The 17,027-nt window shown below is 38.8% G+C and overlaps 1 protein-coding gene across 1 annotated transcript; it reads left to right on the top strand.

The window, feature by feature from the left end:
* The first annotated feature begins 837 nt into the window (after positions 1-837).
* Positions 838-13,973, top strand: LOC123773998 (uncharacterized). The gene is made up of 17 exons (XM_045768046.2): positions 838-981; positions 1,624-1,663; positions 3,560-3,715; positions 3,830-3,993; positions 4,454-4,596; positions 7,289-7,440; positions 7,578-7,667; positions 7,857-7,946; positions 8,841-9,077; positions 9,172-9,355; positions 9,434-9,572; positions 10,403-10,534; positions 11,568-11,658; positions 12,170-12,393; positions 12,628-12,800; positions 13,158-13,212; positions 13,597-13,973. The coding sequence occupies exons 1-17, from the start codon at positions 937-939 to the stop codon at positions 13,906-13,908; spliced, it is 2,427 nt and encodes an 808-aa protein (XP_045624002.1). The 5' UTR covers positions 838-936; the 3' UTR covers positions 13,909-13,973.
* Positions 13,974-17,027: the final 3,054 nt, after the last annotated feature.

Raw genomic sequence — 17,027 nt, 5'->3', positions numbered from 1 at the left:
TTTTGTTGTATTGCTATAAATATTAGTTGTTTGTAATTTTAAAAAATCGGCAACGTGGATCATGTACCTTAGAGCAAGCGATTTGTAACACTGGCATTACATCTGGGCTTAAGGTGTTCCATTGTCGGGGTCAGGAAGCCTGTTTGGCTTATCAAAGTACCCCATCCCTTAGCCAACACCTGACCTCCCCATGATGTAACCCACAATAGCTGCCCGACTTCTTGGTAGTTGTTTTAATGCTTGCATAACACCCCAAGCATAAAGTGAAAAGGGACAAAACGTCCTTGTCCTGCTGTGGGAATCAAACCTGGGGCCTTTCGGTTGTGAGCCGACTGCCTTCACTACTGCAGCATACTGCGTGTTTTAGATGAAACCTAGTCTTAGCACAGTACAAACTTAAAATATTAAATATATATTTAGGTGTACCCAATACCTAAACCAGTCGGTCATCTTAATGCTTCGCTCATCACCTTTTGTTTTGTTTTTCCAACGGCTAATACTCTAATAATCCTGGTTAGTTCAGGTTAGGCTATGTTTTGTTTGGTTAGGTCACATTTGGTAAGGTTACGTTGATTAGGCTTATTAACTCACGAAAGAAAACGTAAATTTTTGTATCCAAATAGTAAATACGCCTGTGAACGAATCATTTTGCACTAAGATGACCGGCCGGTTACAGTGTAATCGGAAAAATATATTTAGCAATTAGCAATTATAATCCTGTTATGAAGTCACAAACGTTTTGCTGACTATTTATTTATGTCCATAAAACGCACAGCTCTCGATAGTCTGGGACGGCAAGAGAGAGGGCCGGTAACAAGGCAGTTGGGAGGATATGTAGTTAGATGAACCATCGTATTAGTGTGAAGGGGGAGAGTCCGTCAGTCACCGGTAGCTTGTGAGGGTGGACGGACGCGTGCCGCTTATGTACAGGCTGTCATGGCTCTCTTTACCACCTGGAGTTTTGTGGTGATGGTGACGTGTGTAAGTAATGTTTATGTTTTGAAAAAGTGTCATCTGAGCTCTGTAAACAAAGATTACTGAAGGATATGAGCTGTTCTTTAGAGTTCGTATTATCATGTGGTCGATGAGTTGTGAAGGATTAGCTTCAGTTTTCGAAACGGATGATTACAAATTTGGAATTTTCAACTTTTAAAAAATATTTTTAAATTTTAAATACGGTAATACAGGGTTAATATTAAATTTGGGTTATCCTCATGGCAACTGGACTTGTTACCATGCAGAACCTACCCTCTGACATTCTTTGTGGCCCTTTCCGCCCCAGAGTCCTACCTCAAGACGGTAGCTTTCTGAACTCTACGAAACACATAAGGAAACTTTGCAGTTTAGTAGACTATTGATTTACTTTGATAAGAATGAAGTGTTGAAAAATTCTTGCTACTTGTTGCCTTGTTCGCTGGTGAATAGTTTGGCAAGTGTTCATATTTTTGTTTATAGGACTTTATTAAATTCGACATGTATGAAACATGTTGCTGTTGGAATGCATTTTATCGATGGCTAAAAGTACTAAACAGGTACTTGCATTTTGTGGTATGGTAAATTATATATGTTGGCGGAACTAAATTTGTTGCACAATTTCTGAAGCTCTCGTGATTTCTCTTGCAGGTGGCGATTTCTAGGGCGGGTGTCTTGCCCATAAAGAAAGGTAAGTTGTAGACTGTATACTCTTGGTTTTAAACATTTATAAAAGTTGGTATATTTGCAGGCGTTTGAACGCTACTTTTTTTTTTTTTTTACTATTAAGACGCCAGAAAATTGAGGGGATGCACTCTTAAACCGTTTACTAGTTGACTAACTTATTGTTTACAAGCGCTTAAAACTGCTAATGTTTAAAGATTCAAAAGCCATATCTTTTTTCGTAGAATGTGAAATCTGCTGAACATGGTTAACGTTGAACATTGATGTTAACGTCCTGGTGATTTTGAAGTTTAACTGGATGATAAATTCGTTAGACGAAAATGTAAATTTTTCATACCTAAATAAAGTATAGCCTTCAGGAACATGGGCAGTGTTAAAAGTAAGCGCAAGTTGACACAATAGGAATTTTATTACATATAAATTAGAATGTAAGTTTGTCGAAGTGAGGCTGTAGCTTGATGTCAGAGGTTGGATTCAGAAACTGAGATTACCAGTGATAAGAATCTTAAGTTTAAGATCGAAGTTCGGCTCATATGGCCCTTCAATTTGAAGCAGTCTGGACCGTATATATCGGATCAGTCGCGAAGACTGATAAATGTTCTGCTGCTAGTGGGGAAAGGCCCTAATGACCGGCCATTTTGCTTTTTCTCCAAGCCGGTCATTGGCACATCCACGATTAAATCTAAGTGGTTATAATCTATTAAGTGTCTGGCTGTGGAAGTCTCTTCCTCGGCTCGACTTCCCCCCCCCCCCCTTCCTCTTCGTCAGAATTAGTATGTACATGTTGAATGTAAATTTATGCACCTGCCCTTCACGGAGAGGTACATGGTGTAGACCAGTTCCTGCGTGATGCTAAAAATTCTCCATCACACAGGATGGTTAGTCGTGCTTGGCCATGTGATAATCTCCACGGGCAAACTTAGGGCGTACTATGCAGCCCATCATCCTGTTAAGACAGTACTTGCAGTAAAGATGTGGACCATAGAACATAGTGTTATTTGGTACTACTGAATTTGGGGAAATCGGAAAAGGTTTAAAATTAAACCTGGCCCATATAGACATATTTAGTTCTAATAATGCTTTAGAATCGGCTACTTGTAGTAGTTCAAAACAGCACGGATTATGGTGAACCCATAGGCTCACCATAACGTTTTATCTGTTCCTTTGCCAGGTAACTAGCAAGTGCCTATTGCTATACGAGACCTAAATTTTTTTTAGCGTCCTTTTTTTTTCCAGACTATAAAGGGAATGGTACCAGTTATGTAATTATGTAAATAACTGTACGGTGATCCAGTTACTGTAAGTAATATCTAAACACAATAGGCTGCATTATACGAATATTGGTGACTAGTGACTTTACAACTCCAGGTACAAACTCATACCGGCATATCTAATAACGTGGCAGTAAATAATGTAGATTAATGACTTGGTTCCTACTGTTTGCAATGATCACTATCAGGATTTGGAGATTAATCACCCGTAGCAACCTGTCACAGGTAACGAACCACTGGCAACAACTGTAGCACTGTTGGAAATCTTGAGCTGCCCATATAGCTTGTACTGATATTTTGAGGTATTTTGAGAGCATGACTTCTCAAATGAAAAATTTAAGTGCTGAAACTTAATTGTATGGAAAGAACCAGTATTTCCAGTCGTGAAGATCGCCGTGGGTTGACTATGAATTGACTCTTGAAAGTATTTAAATGGAACAAACACAACCTGACACACTATCCAACCTCTTGGAAAATGCATGAAGATGGCCCCAAGTCTGGCCTCGAATCTGACGCCGTACATTCTATTTTAGATAAAGGTTTAAATACTTGGGCTAATAAAGTACGTTAACTTGCAAAAGTGCTAGGTATATAGTGTAAGAACGTAGTCTTTACCCTTATTTCTTCATCAGAGACCAAAACAGGATATAGTCTTCTCGCTGGTGGCCATTTATACGGCTCTTCTGGCACCTACAACTCCTACTTCGACCCGGAATACTACAGGGACGAGTGCGAGAGCCAACTCCTTACGTGCGTCCCGAGAGCAAATTGCTACGTAGATACACCGGGTAAATAAGTCTTCTTTAGTAACTTGATAAATATTCAAATTAAAGAACCAAATGGCGTTTTGTTTAATGTCGATCTCTTGAAGAAAAAGTTATTAAATGGTTTTTAATTTTCAGATCATAGCGGGGAAGGTCACTTATGTCCAGTAAATTTCGTAAGTCATTCAGGTTACTGCATTTTCCTGAGCAAAGGTGGGAAGGTGAGAGAGCGTTCCCAGGCGCAGGTGCACGACTACTGCAGGCGCCTCGGGACAAGACCATTTTACTTTCAGAGTACTGAAGTAAGTAGTTAGTATTTTAACTTGGTTTCCTTAATTTGGCGAAAGCAGTTTAGCTTAAATGTAAATTTAGTGCAATTTCGCAAGATCATACTTCTGTCTTTAGAAAAGATTAATGTAGTCCACAGTCCGTAGCATAACTGTGGCACAAGACCTGGAAGGCTATTTTCTTGACGCAAAGATCCTAGAAAATTTAATTTTTAGGTTTGACAAAAAAAAAATCTAAACTTGCCTATAACTAGAGCTAATATTACTTGCCTAGTGATGGTCCTAAAACTGTTGGAATACTACTGTCTGCACTGTTGCAGAAATCTTGTCTAAGAGGTTTTTAAAAGATTAAAAATCCTGTACTCTACCTTGTGTGCCTTGTTTTGTCTAATACGAAAATAATGGCAAACATAGCCTTCCAGATTACCAGTCGTATGAAAGTTACCATTTAAAATGACCAGAAAATTTATTTCAGGAATGGGAAGAGTTTTTATCTTCTGTGAAAAGTAAAAAAATTGAGATGGCAGTTGACAAGACGTACTGGACGGACGCGCACTGGGACGATGAAGACCATCGGTGGGAATGGCGCTCCACTAATGAAGAGATTGAGTGGGAAAAGTGAGTATTTGCCCAGGTGTCAGTGTAAAATTTCTAGAACCCTCGGGACTTTACTGAAAATGGAAACTTCTAATGAAAGTTCAAAAGATTATTGATGCAATGGATATTTGTGCCTATGCAGGAATATTTATATAATGGGTAACTAAATTTTAAATTCTTAACTGCTACGACAGGGTTTAAATTAAACTAAATTAGTCGGAAATAATGCCGCCGGTATTTTTCTTTAAGGCTAGACCAGGTTGTATGGTTTCAAACCTTCATGTACCACTATCTAATCTGAAAGCATGTACTTGTTAAAGTACTGCTTGTGAAAAAAGACGGTAGTTAGAGGTGCCCCGGTCCTTTCCCCTCCACCCTTCCCTTTTCCCCCCTAGTCTTCACATGTCTTCCTCCCCACTAGGAACATGCAACACAATAAATTGGTGTAGAAAAAATCTTGGTCATGTTGTAACAACCTACAAAATTTTTGATTAAAACAACGTGGATACGTTAGGATGTAAAGAACAGCGGAGCCTTTAGTAACTAGGAAAACTAAACACCCACTTCAGAATTAATTCTCTAAGATTTAATTAATTTCTTGGAAAGGAATGATAGGGGTGTAGAGGTTCGACCCTGATCACCCTATGACACTTCATACTCTAACACATTTAGTTACATCTGCATTTGTGCAGCTACCTTAGACCATGTGAAGAAAAGTACAGCGTGTCAAAAAAAACTAGTTACGTGATGCTAACAATCCCCATAACATGGGATGGTTAATCATACAAAAGGCATGTGGCAAGTTGCCTGCACTGACAAATTGAGTGCATTATGAAGATTGTGGGAAAATTGTCAAGATAGATACAATGAGACCTAGACCTGTACTGTACTAAATTAAAAAATTAGTTTGCAAAAATAATTACTGTCCCCTAGCTAGGGTCGTAAATTCTCTTTTTCCTAAAGAGACTGTGGCAGTAAGGGGCAGGTGTGGGGGAGGGGGGGGTCCCTAAAGGTAAATGAAGTTGATTGAAGATCCACAATCAAGTTGCAGACAATTTTACTAATCGGCTTGTATGGTTAATACAAGGATAAGATTTAATAACTGAATACTGGTTGTTTAAATCGGATCTAAACATGTAGTGTCCAGCCTAGCAACACGACTAAAACGGCCAATATTCATATACTAATAAACACAACAACGTGGTATGATGTATGAATATGCAATCAAATGACCTAAAATGTGGTCAAAGTACTAAACATTACATTAAATTTTTAATTTATCATGTAATTATAACTAGGCAATTGGTAACTTAATGCATGATTAGTTATATTTACAAATGGTTTAATTTATATAAAGATTCAGTTGCGCTTGACTGGACTTTTCAATGCCAATGACTAGAGGGTGTGTACCTCAGTGTAGGTGAATTGAAAAGCTTCAGTTGCTGCAAGATTAATAAAAACCTTACAGAAATGAGGCGTTGCCTCGCCCTGTAACAAGACTTGCTTTATATATCAAGGTTATACAAGCACGCAATTGGCAAATAAACACACAACAACACTCGATATACTTATGTCCGGGTGCTTGTCTGAAGAGTTGCCAGACAAGTTAAAACTCTTGTACAGTTTAGGCACTTTTGTCACAGCTTTGCTGTTTGTTCTGGTAGCGTTGCTAGTTATGTCCTTAATTGCGTTTGCAGTAAGATATCTTGACGGTGGAGGCGGCGTCACAGGTGTGCTCCACTCTACACTTTTAGATAAAGTACTAGGAATTTTCCTTATAGATATTGTCCAGATACCCTCTCGGTTCTAGAGTAATCACTGGTGATACATGTTGTGGTGTCCTTTACAGAATAATATTCGCAAGGCAGTCACACTTGTTCACTCTGTACACACTAAGCCTCGGGGCGCTCCTTAGGTCGCTTCTCTCCCGAGTTGGCTCATCCTTAGAGGGTAGCTTTCAACGAATATTGATTGTTTTTACTGTAGACATACGATTAAGATATATAATTACATATAAAATTTAATTTTAAGTAGTACTTGCTAGTACTATTGATTCTTAAGTATTAGATTTAATACTTACCGGAAATAGATTGAATGTTCCAGTAGCTTTTTAATAAATTCTCGAAGCTTCTAGATCCTTGAAATCGTGCACGAAGTCACGTAAGACACCTTGGGCTTATGATGCGTGTGTGATCATAGGCATTGTCATGTAAGATATAATGAATCTAGTGATTGAGGATTTTGATATTGATTTTAATATAATTTAGATGGAAATAAATTTCTTTGGTAATATATAGTGGGTAAAATTTCCCACAAGGATTTCCTCAAGAACTAGTGAATAAAGAAATTGCAAAGCTCCAGGTACCTCATACCAATGGTCTGAATGGTCTGATAACTGGGCATTAGGTGATGTAGTGTGGGGGACGTATTGTGCTGCCCATAAACGTGGGTTTCAGATCTGAAGCTTTTTTATACTGGTGCTTTAAAGTCGTAGAGTCGGTAATCTCTTTACTATCAGACCTGTGTTTGGAACAATATAGTTTTTACAGGAAATATAAAATTGCCATGCAAAGTTTCGTGAGGCTAGCCCCGAACACGATAATGGCACTTGTAACCTCAAAATTGGTTGCTCACGTGTTTTAATGGCAGACCTTCAGTGCAAAGTGTGGCCTTATTAATATAAAACTAATAGACTTGTGTTCACAAATTGCAGGATTATTAGAGGAACAAATTGCTACAAAGAAAACAAGGAAGCTATTGAACACGAGGAAGGTTGTTTGAGTATGTCTTACGATGTGAAGGCTAACTGTCTGAGGCTACGCAAGATCGACTGTCTGATAAACTTGCCCCTTATTTGTAAAGCTGGTACGTAGAAATAATTTTGGGAGGGGTGGTTGAAGGCTAGGATAACTTGGTTTCTTTAGTTTAACTTTGTGCAGAAACTTTGTAGTAAAATCTCTAAAGCTTATTACATTATTAGACCACATTTGTCTTGCCTTCAGGTAAGCACAAGACCCGGTGTGCTGAGAATAAGGAAACGGTATGCTGCTTCTCCCCGACCTACGAGTACTTTAATCTCAACAAATACGGTGGTAAAGAATACGCATCCAACAGTTTCTAAAATGTTGATACTAAATTATCATAATATAACTGTTCCAGGCATAGTGGTACCTATTAACTTGTCTTGCTTTCTTTAGTTTTAAGGGATTGGGGGGGGGGAACCTGTCTTGAAAGCTTGAGGGCTTTCTAAGCTTCGACCAGTAATGAAGGCTTTATTGCAGGTCCCGGGTCTCAAGGCGTGCACGCTCCCGCTAAGAGCGAATGCTGGGTACTCCTGCAGGGGCTCGCCCGGGTGGTAGAATGTCGCCAAGGTGAAGTTTGTCAGTTCTGAAATTTGTACATTAAATATTTTTGGATAAGGCCAGTTTTCAGTTTTAACATGGTGCCAAACCAGCTTGCATGGTAAAAAGATTTGCTCAATCCTAATCTTATTTAGTATGCAAGGCTTTTTTTTATAAAACTCTTCCATGCTCTTTAAGAATAACTCCCAGAAATAAATTGGGCATAAAGCGATAATTTTCAAATTTAAAATAGAAAAGATGGCTTATAGTAGATTAATATAGTTTAAATATTAGAATCTTTATAAAGCTTCGACAGGCCATTTAGTTGAGCCATCCTCCTAGCTGTGTCACATCATATAAATATGGATGTGATGGACCAATAAAAATATTTTCAATACTGAATTTGGAAAAATAATTTGTTGCTAATAAAATTAAAACATTCTAGGCCAAATACATAGAGGCGTAATAATACTTGGGTACTATACTACGCCTGGAAATATTTTGGCTAAATTCTTCCAGACTATAAAATGAGTGAGTTCTACTAGTTTATCCTTCACGTAGATATTTAAGATCGTAAAGTTACAATAATTTTATCGGGAGCATGGGGGGTTAAAATAAAAACGTAAAGTTAAGAACATATTCTTTACTCAGTGGGAAGCAGAATAGCTTAATATAGTCAATGCACCTATTTAGTCGGAATTAAAAATGCTAAATTGTTGAATACGCCGCCTGAATTAGTTTAAAGGCTTGACTTCGTGGTTTAGGGAAAGATTAGATTAGTAAAAGTGTTGCCAGAGCACCAAAGAAATTGTGTAGGAAAGAAACTGAGAACTTGTTGCAAGTCCGTGGAAATTTCAAAGTGGGTCAAAAATTAATCTGCAATACCATGTGAGAGTATTATAATCTCAATTCTTCGCACCTCAGCCCTGAACACACTGGGGAGTCTACGGCCACTTCCTCAACCTGTCAGGATAGAATCGTCTTACTTCTACTTCACTACTGGAAGGTGTCTGGGCGAGCGTAGGGCAGTAGTTTGGAGCAGGGAGGTTCACGACTTCATCGTCCGCTACATGATGACAGAAGAGGTGGCAATGGCCCATACGAGCTTCATTATCGGTCTACGCTACGAACCTGAAGATGACCAATTCCGTTGGGAAGATGGTAATTATTTAGTAGTTTTAAAGCTGTACAGCTGGAAATGTTTTTAAAAGCTTGTTATGCAATGAACTTCCTTGCAATAAACTTCCTTACCCAGGTAAGCTTGACAACTTTTATACGGAAACCTTCTGGGCGGACGGACAACCCGATAAGAAGAGTGGCGCCGACTTGTACAGCTGCGTTGCCTACAAGAACACTGGCATAAACGCCTACTCCTGGCACTTGATGCCCTCAAAATCGTGTTTAGGAGACTACACAATGAATGTCTGCGAACTGCCAATGTAAGTAATTACTAATGTAATTTATATATATGCGTAGCTTGATAGCTGAAAGTGAACTTTTTTGTTTATCTTCCGTAGAAGAGCGACAAGCGTACTGCCTACAGAGAAGAAACTGCAGTGTGGTCAAAGGCTAGAACGAGGAGTGTTGGCAAGAGGGGCGTTACACATAGATACAGAAAATTATAACGAAGCTTTGTATGGAGAATTTCCCTGGCACGTAAGTACTCTTGCTTGCACCTTCATGGAACGATTCTCTGTTTAACAGTGCATTAAATGCCTCCAGCCAAGTACAGCTTGAAGTAAAACGCTACCATGTAATTAGTATTTCTATAACAAGTCTTTGTAAAGAAGTGTACGAAAGATTCAGGATGTGAAGTATCAGTGTAATTAAATTAGTATGTTATGTGAACGGTAATACTTGGTAAACTTATCTGCAGGGCATAGAATTTTTCGCAGAGGTAGAGAAATGTGTAATTTTAAATGTTGTATCTAAAATTTGACTTGGATCCACTTGATAGGAAGCCATTGTTTACATTACTATATCTTGTCTTGACTAAACAGTTCTACTGGTATTAAATTTTGACATAGATGCAAAGAAAGCTGCATTAAAATATCAACCTATCCTCAAATAAGTGCTTGTAGTAACTGTTTGGTAAAACTTACAAAAATACTGTTGGCACCCAAGTTGTTATACTAAATGGCGTACTGAAATATTAAATTAGTTGCCATTAATAAGCATATTGGCTGAATGGGTCCATTTTAAAAGTCAACAAATTACTAAATATTTAGCATTTTAGAAGGTTGGGGGGGGGGGGGGTTAAAATTGTAAACATTATTCATCTTTACAAACGGGTCAGTTTTGATTTAATGTAAATATATGGAGTTGCTTAGTTTGTGGTGCCCTATGCGCTGTTAATAGTTACAGCTATGTGAGCGTTTCCTGTATGCATCTTTTTCATCGGTAAATTTATAAAATCCACTTAATGAAGTTTGATTAGGTGGGTGGCGGAGAATATATTGTTAATTCCAGACTTAATTTTCGCACAGGCAGCAGTGGTGCAACCCAAGAACACAGACAGAGGTGTAGTGATGTTTTTCGCTTGCTCCGGGGCGCTCATCCACCCAGAGTTCGTCCTTACGTCAGCCCACTGCGTCGTCTATAGCTCGGGAGACTTTGCGGCAAGTACAGCAAAACTTAGATTAATATTCTATATTTTAACTTGGACAAAAGTTGTGCAGTGAGTCGCTTTAGAGTATGGGAAGGGGCCGTAATCTATGGAAATGCTATAGTCGTCGGTGCTCTTTACCGAAGTTTTGAATATTTGTTTTGAATGCTCCATTTGAATGAATGGAGCAATTTAAGGGGAATGCAAAGTCCCCTTAAATTGCTCTACCTCAAATGTACCCGCAAGATTGTTGCAGCTCCTAGGACGCTGAATGGAAGATTGCGCTGTGGTCCGTGGACATGGCGAAAGCATTCCTCTTTTAACTACCAAATATGATAAGATAAATATTTCAGACAATGAACCCACGCTGTCTTTATTCTACAGGTAATTATGTACACTATTAACGTTCACAGACGCCTGTCTAACGACGGTTAAAATTCCAGTATATAGAGCTCCCTACGTAGTCCTCAAAGGTTACCGCCTCCTTTTAATTAACTCTCACTGCTCGCTAGAACACTTGCAGTATTTGGATGGTAATTATACTCACATTTTCCACAAGTTTCGTGCTGTCAGCATAGTAAAAATTCTAAAGAATCTTGACTTCCGGCCGACGTGTCGGTAATTGCTCAAAAGATAAACCTTCCTGAAGGTGGATTTTGACGAGGCAAAAGCCGCCTCTCTCCACACCCAAATCCTCTTCAAAGAATTTCGCCTCCCCATTCTTCCTCCCAACATCCTTTCAAAAGTCCTTTGGTCATCAAAGCAAAGTGTGGCTCGCATTAGCGTTGTCTATATAAAACATTAACATAGCACGTACTTTAACAGTGCAAAAAATACTTTAATATTGATACAGCACAGGAAACTACAAAGTGACGGCACAGGAAGCTGTCGCAAGGAAAGTTTCTGAAAGTAGATTAAAATATTTCTGGCCTTCATTTTTATACTATGAAGTTCATTTTTTACGGCACGTAACATACGGTGTAGTTATATTTTCAAAGAAAAATGTAGTTAGTGTTGCAATTCTTTTAACTTTCAATTTGTTGCAGGTTTCGCTGGGAGAGTGGGACCTGTCTGAAGGGGCAACGAACGTCTTAAAAACAGTGTTGGTGACTGTGAATGACGTGATTACCCATCCAGGCGAGTTAATGTCGGACAAGTCCGGTTATGGGGAGTTGTGCTTTAATATAACTTGCATTATCTACTAAAACTGCAGTACGGTCATTTATTCTCGGTTAAGTTTATTTCTAGGTTAAATTATACACGCGGTGTACTATAGATAACCCTAGTATCTAATTTAATTATGAGAACCCTTAAATTAGGAAGACCTGAAATGGTTGATCTTTAAAAAGTGATGTAGTTTGTCGTGCAGGGAAAAATTCCTCCTACATAAAGGCCAGTAGTTTCCTAGATACTATTCGTCCACATTTTGGTGAAATTTTAGGAACTGCTTTAGTCATTAAATAAAATTTAATAAAACGCGTAGCTAGTGTGAATAGCGCATTAAATGTGGAATTTAAATTTAACATTTTTAAACCGTCACAAATTGGGCAACGGTTGTAATCTCGCCCCCCCCCCCCCTTTATCCTTTAGTCTTAATTTACATAAGTTTTTTTTATTAAAACTAATCTAACAAATTTGTTTGCCACAGGTTACAGGGTTACTGCATCGATGAAGCACGATATAGCATTGCTACACTTGGCGGAGTCTGTACAGGTGAATGCCCACCCGCAGCTGGGGCTAGGCTGCCTCCCCTTCCCTACACTCTTCTTTCAACAGAGCGGCGCCTGGGAGTGCTTCACTGTCGGCTGGCCTGACAAGTTCAGACGGAAAGGCTACAGCCTGCTCTATAATACAGCTTACAGCAAGCGACGTGTTAGTATCGCTATTTAGTTCCCCATGATAGTTAGTGTGAATGTTAGAACTATGCACACTGTATGGACGAAACTGGCAAATGGCTGTAAACGGCAGTAAATAACGTTTTAAACAATTTATGCCCTTGACGAAATCTGAAACGATGCACTTGCAAAGTCAAATGTACTTACTCTGATAACGATATTAGTGAAGGTTAGCCACGCTGCACCCCCTAAAAAAGTTTCCTCCTTTCAGGAGGATACGAGGATCCTGGAGCGCATAGAATCTGAATTTATGGAAAGGAGGCAGTGTCGCAGTTTGACTCGTGACTACTACAGAATCCTGAGCTCGAATAAGCAAGAGGAGTATGCCTATGACAAAAAATATGGGTATCATCATTCTACCTATGAGCAGCATGGTTATTTTGAGTGAGTATGCACTGGTTAATATATAAAATGGATTAAATTGGCATAGTTGAATTGACAAGTGCAGTAGAGTTTGTCGTACAGGGTGGGTTTGAAAGAAGAAAATTGTAGCTTCCATGACTTGATATTGAATTTTCTGTGCTCCAAAGTGTTAAACAAGATATAAAACTTTGAACTGTCATTGGTTTAAATGGCAAAAGTAGCTATTTAGTGAGGTTACAGCTTAAACCAACTCTCAAAAGTATGAGCCCATTGTGCCTTTAAATTTTAACAGAGCAGCAGTAATTTTGTGCAACCCATAAACTATTATTATTAGTGAAGACAATATAGTGCATATGGCTAATAAACCTGTTCTTCCAGCTTGAAAGAGCCAGAGCTGATCTGCACAGTACCATACGGCTCTAACTACTGTTTGGTAAGTTCCCTTTACAGGAGAAAGTTACTTTAGTGTAACATTTATAAAGGCTCTGGTCAGGTAGAGGGCAATGCTAAAAATATTCTTATTGTGTAACTACATTTTCTGCTTTAGTGGGAAGAAGAGTAGGTATAAAATCTTGCAGAAATTTGGCTCGGTTCAAATTTGTTTTAATCTTGCTGCAAATGAACAAATGTTTACCATGCATGCATTGTCAAAGCTTAAACTGGGTAGTCTTGGCAGTGGGTCTAATAAGTAGAATGCTGTCTAAATTGGTGAGAATTGAAATTCCAAAATTGATGCTGCATATTGACTTGCTTAATCTGCAGTTTCTCAAGGGTATATTACCAATGTTTGCTAAAATTTTAACTTTTTTTTTCCCAGGATGACCTCACGCCAATCCTAATGTGTCGGCAAGCTACTATTTACACAGACGACCCGTTCTCCTTAAATGATATAGACCGAGGAATCCCGAATTTCATTAGTTCCTTTAACTCGAGGATAGTAAATGCTCTTGGGAAAGACAGGTTTGACAGTGAGAAGTGGTATGTAATGGGTATAGGCCACAACTTGAACCAGTGTAATGAAGAAGGCAGAGGGAGGAATTTCCAAGTGTTCACACCAGTCCATGAATACCTCTCCTTCATCCACTCGCATCTTGATGTCCAATACAGCGGCCATTCTCGTAAAGTTTAAGATGTAGATCTTGCTACGTAGATTAGTGAATGTAGATAACATTTTATTAAAATGTTGAAAGTAAAGTTTTCTGTTTATCCTATAAAGTTTCTAGGCCATAAATATTAAGACGAAGCAATAGAAATTGGTATAACTGAAATCATTATACAGGTGCCACTTGGTAATCTTAAATTGTCAGGTACAGTATACAGGTATATCCATTGGCAGCAAGGCATAAGATTAAATTTAAAATTTTATAACTGTAAAAAGGTTACCCAGTTTATTGAACTAACATATAATGTTAATGTTTTGATCCCACTGTATATAGAGCTGCAAATGCCTTTATAAAAAGGTAATGCTTGACATTTTCACCCAATAATTTTAATCTAGAAGAACCCCCTCGCTGTCTGGCCCGTTGTCGCCGTGAGGGGGCTTGGTGGGCAGCTGCCGGAGTGTGATGCTCCATGGGTCAGTCCTCTGTACTTTTGCAGCCATATGCTCCTGCTGCTGCCTTTACCAATTTTGCCAGACCCCTTTTCCTGTTAAATTTTTCTCCCCTCTTCTCCTATCAAATTGTCATTTACTGCCGACCTCTTGCCTGTTTTGATTATTCTTTTGACATTCTTTTGTTTTGACGCCCGGGTGTTTGAGGAGGCATACTCTTGCACCTGTAGAACTGTAGTACCCAACGTCTCGAGCGAGGGGGAACCTTTTATTGTCAATCCTCCTTTTGTCACTGAACCCGCTCTCTACGGACTCGCGGTTCTTAAGGTGGTGTTTGTGGGGCGTATATTCACGACGCACCCCTAAGGAGCCCCGGCAAGATAGGCGATAGCTTCTTGTTGGGTGTCCTGCCTCTAATTCTGGCTCCATGGTGGGTGTGGGGGCACATTCGTGAATTAAAATTTTCCCTCGTTTTCATGGCTGATAATGTTTCCCTTGTACTTTCTCGGGCTCATGGGGTGGACGACCAAGCCCACCCCATGAGGATATTAAACATATCCTCGAAGCCCAAGGCCATTCTGTCCTCCAGGTGGACACGTTTACTCGACCCCCTCGTGGTCGTCGCCGTCAGCCCCTTAGAGTTGTAAAAATCGCCTTTGATAGTAGGGCCCTTCCGCCCTTTATTATTCTTGCTGGTGCCAGATGCTCCATTCAGGAGTACATTACCTCCCCTAGACTTTGCAATAAGTGTTGGAAGTTTGGGCACTGTGTCCTCAAATGCACCAGTACTGTGCATCTATGCCCCATGTGTGGAGAAGATAGTCATTCTAAGTCCAAGTGCACTTCTCCCCAGGGTCGCTGCCTCAATTGCGGTGGAGCCCACCCTATCTTCTCACGCTCGTGTATGCACTACAAACTCGAAGCCCTCCTCAACTTGAAGCACCGTGATCGTCTGTCTGATTCTGGTTTAACTTGCAGGCATTAAATGGAGCCCTACTTCCTATTGTCCGAACTGCATTGTTCCCTAGTCGTGCATAATCTTGTTGAATGTCTAGACTTCTGAATCTTGCTTCCTGCCTGGCCCTTGGCGAAACTGGTAACTTTGATATTGCTCGCCTTGTGCACTTTCGTTCTTTTATTGACATCCTTTGATATTTTGTTTGTTGATTATTGTGCAACTTTGATGGTGCCACTTTTTAATACATAGCTCACCTTCATTATATATAATCCCAAATCATTCAAGCATGTAAGAACATTTTGGTCTCGGTAAAACGGATATGGAAACTTGTTTATTGTTGCAATATATTGTTTAATGAAATACTGATCACTAACTTCAGAGAATAGTCAGTCCATCTTGAAAGACTAAATAGTTACATGTACCCATATTGACTCTTAATTTGTTACTTAACTACCATAGTTTTTAATCTTGAAGTGTACATTGATGGCAAACGTCCATCAAGTGACTACAAAGATAACTTGCATGTTTAATTTACGTTCAACCCTGTGGGCAAATTCGGTATAAGAAAATGTTAACGGGTGTACTTGGGTTAGACTTGGCATGGTAATTTCCAGCTTGGTATGCAGTGCACAAAATAATTGCCATTACAACACATAATGGAAGCTTTCATTGACTTTCTCACATTGAAGATGAAAATTTTTTTCCCAACTTCAAACAAAAGATACATTTGTACACTTATTTTTCTCAAACTAATCTTAAACTTAAATAAATATGCATATTGCATTTGTGATTAGTTTGTGGACACTAGGTACAAACTCATAGCAGCTTCAATTAACTGTTTGCAAGATAAAATAGGTTTAAAATTAAACCTGAAAAAAATGCAGTAATTTTTTTTACTGAATTCATCTAATAAACTAATGGCATAATCTGGTATCAAGTACAATCAAGATGGTTCAGAAATCATGAATAAGCCTGGAACAAATAATGCAAGAATACAATTCTAAAGTTTGGCAAGACAATGAATAAAGATGGAACAACGTCAGTGGGCTTGTGAAATGCATGTGTGGAAGGAAAGAGGAATATCACAGTATGGGATGGATTATGTATAACCATATTAAGTGGTGGTTTTCAGAATGACTGGCTGGAGACACAGTCTCCCTCACGTATTTGTCATTGCAAATTTCAGTAAAATGCAAGATTAAAGGAACTATATGTACGAATCAGCTCTTGGGGAAAAAGCTTGTGCAAAATTTAATATTTTATAAAAAAAAAAGCTGTCAAGACAAGTGCAAAAGTTTGTGGAACATTGTCTAGGTTAAGTGGCATACAGGTTCTTTAAGTATTCGCTGACGAACAAGCAAAAATGGAAACTACAGTATTAAAACAATTTGGTATAGGGATGACTGGTATGAAACTAGGATATCCCCTTCATATTATATTTTAGACGACAATCTTGCAGCCTTTTAGTTTCTAGACAAAATAAGGTATTTACCAGAAGCAAATATTTCCCCTTTAGTGACATTCAGTTTCAAGGGGAATAGAACGGATGTACAATGCAAAGTAATATAGTCCTGCTTAGTGTGAAACCAATTCAAATGAAATTTTAAGGAATCTACAATAATTAAAAAACTAGCACATTGCACAAACAATTATGAAAAAAACAATTACATAGTTTGTAACCCTGTGGTGGCCTTTTATAGATGAAGATAGCGTTATCAAGATATAAATCTCTCCCTAT

The sequence above is a fragment of the Procambarus clarkii genome, chromosome 91 (assembly GCF_040958095.1).
Source record: "Procambarus clarkii isolate CNS0578487 chromosome 91, FALCON_Pclarkii_2.0, whole genome shotgun sequence".
Lineage (NCBI taxonomy): Eukaryota > Metazoa > Arthropoda > Malacostraca > Decapoda > Cambaridae > Procambarus > Procambarus clarkii.
The sequence above is the reverse complement of the archived record's forward strand: the minus strand, read 5'-3'. Positions and strand labels throughout refer to the sequence as shown.

Coding starts and splice junctions, on each gene's coding strand:
- LOC123773998 (XM_045768046.2), top strand. CDS start 937: ATGGCTCTCTTTACCACCTGGAGTTTTGTGGTGATGGTGACGTGT. Junction 9,573..10,402: donor ATGGAGAATTTCCCTGGCAC/GTAAGTACTCTT, acceptor ATTTTCGCACAG/GCAGCAGTGGTGCAACCCAA. Junction 12,801..13,157: donor GAGCAGCATGGTTATTTTGA/GTGAGTATGCAC, acceptor CTGTTCTTCCAG/CTTGAAAGAGCCAGAGCTGA.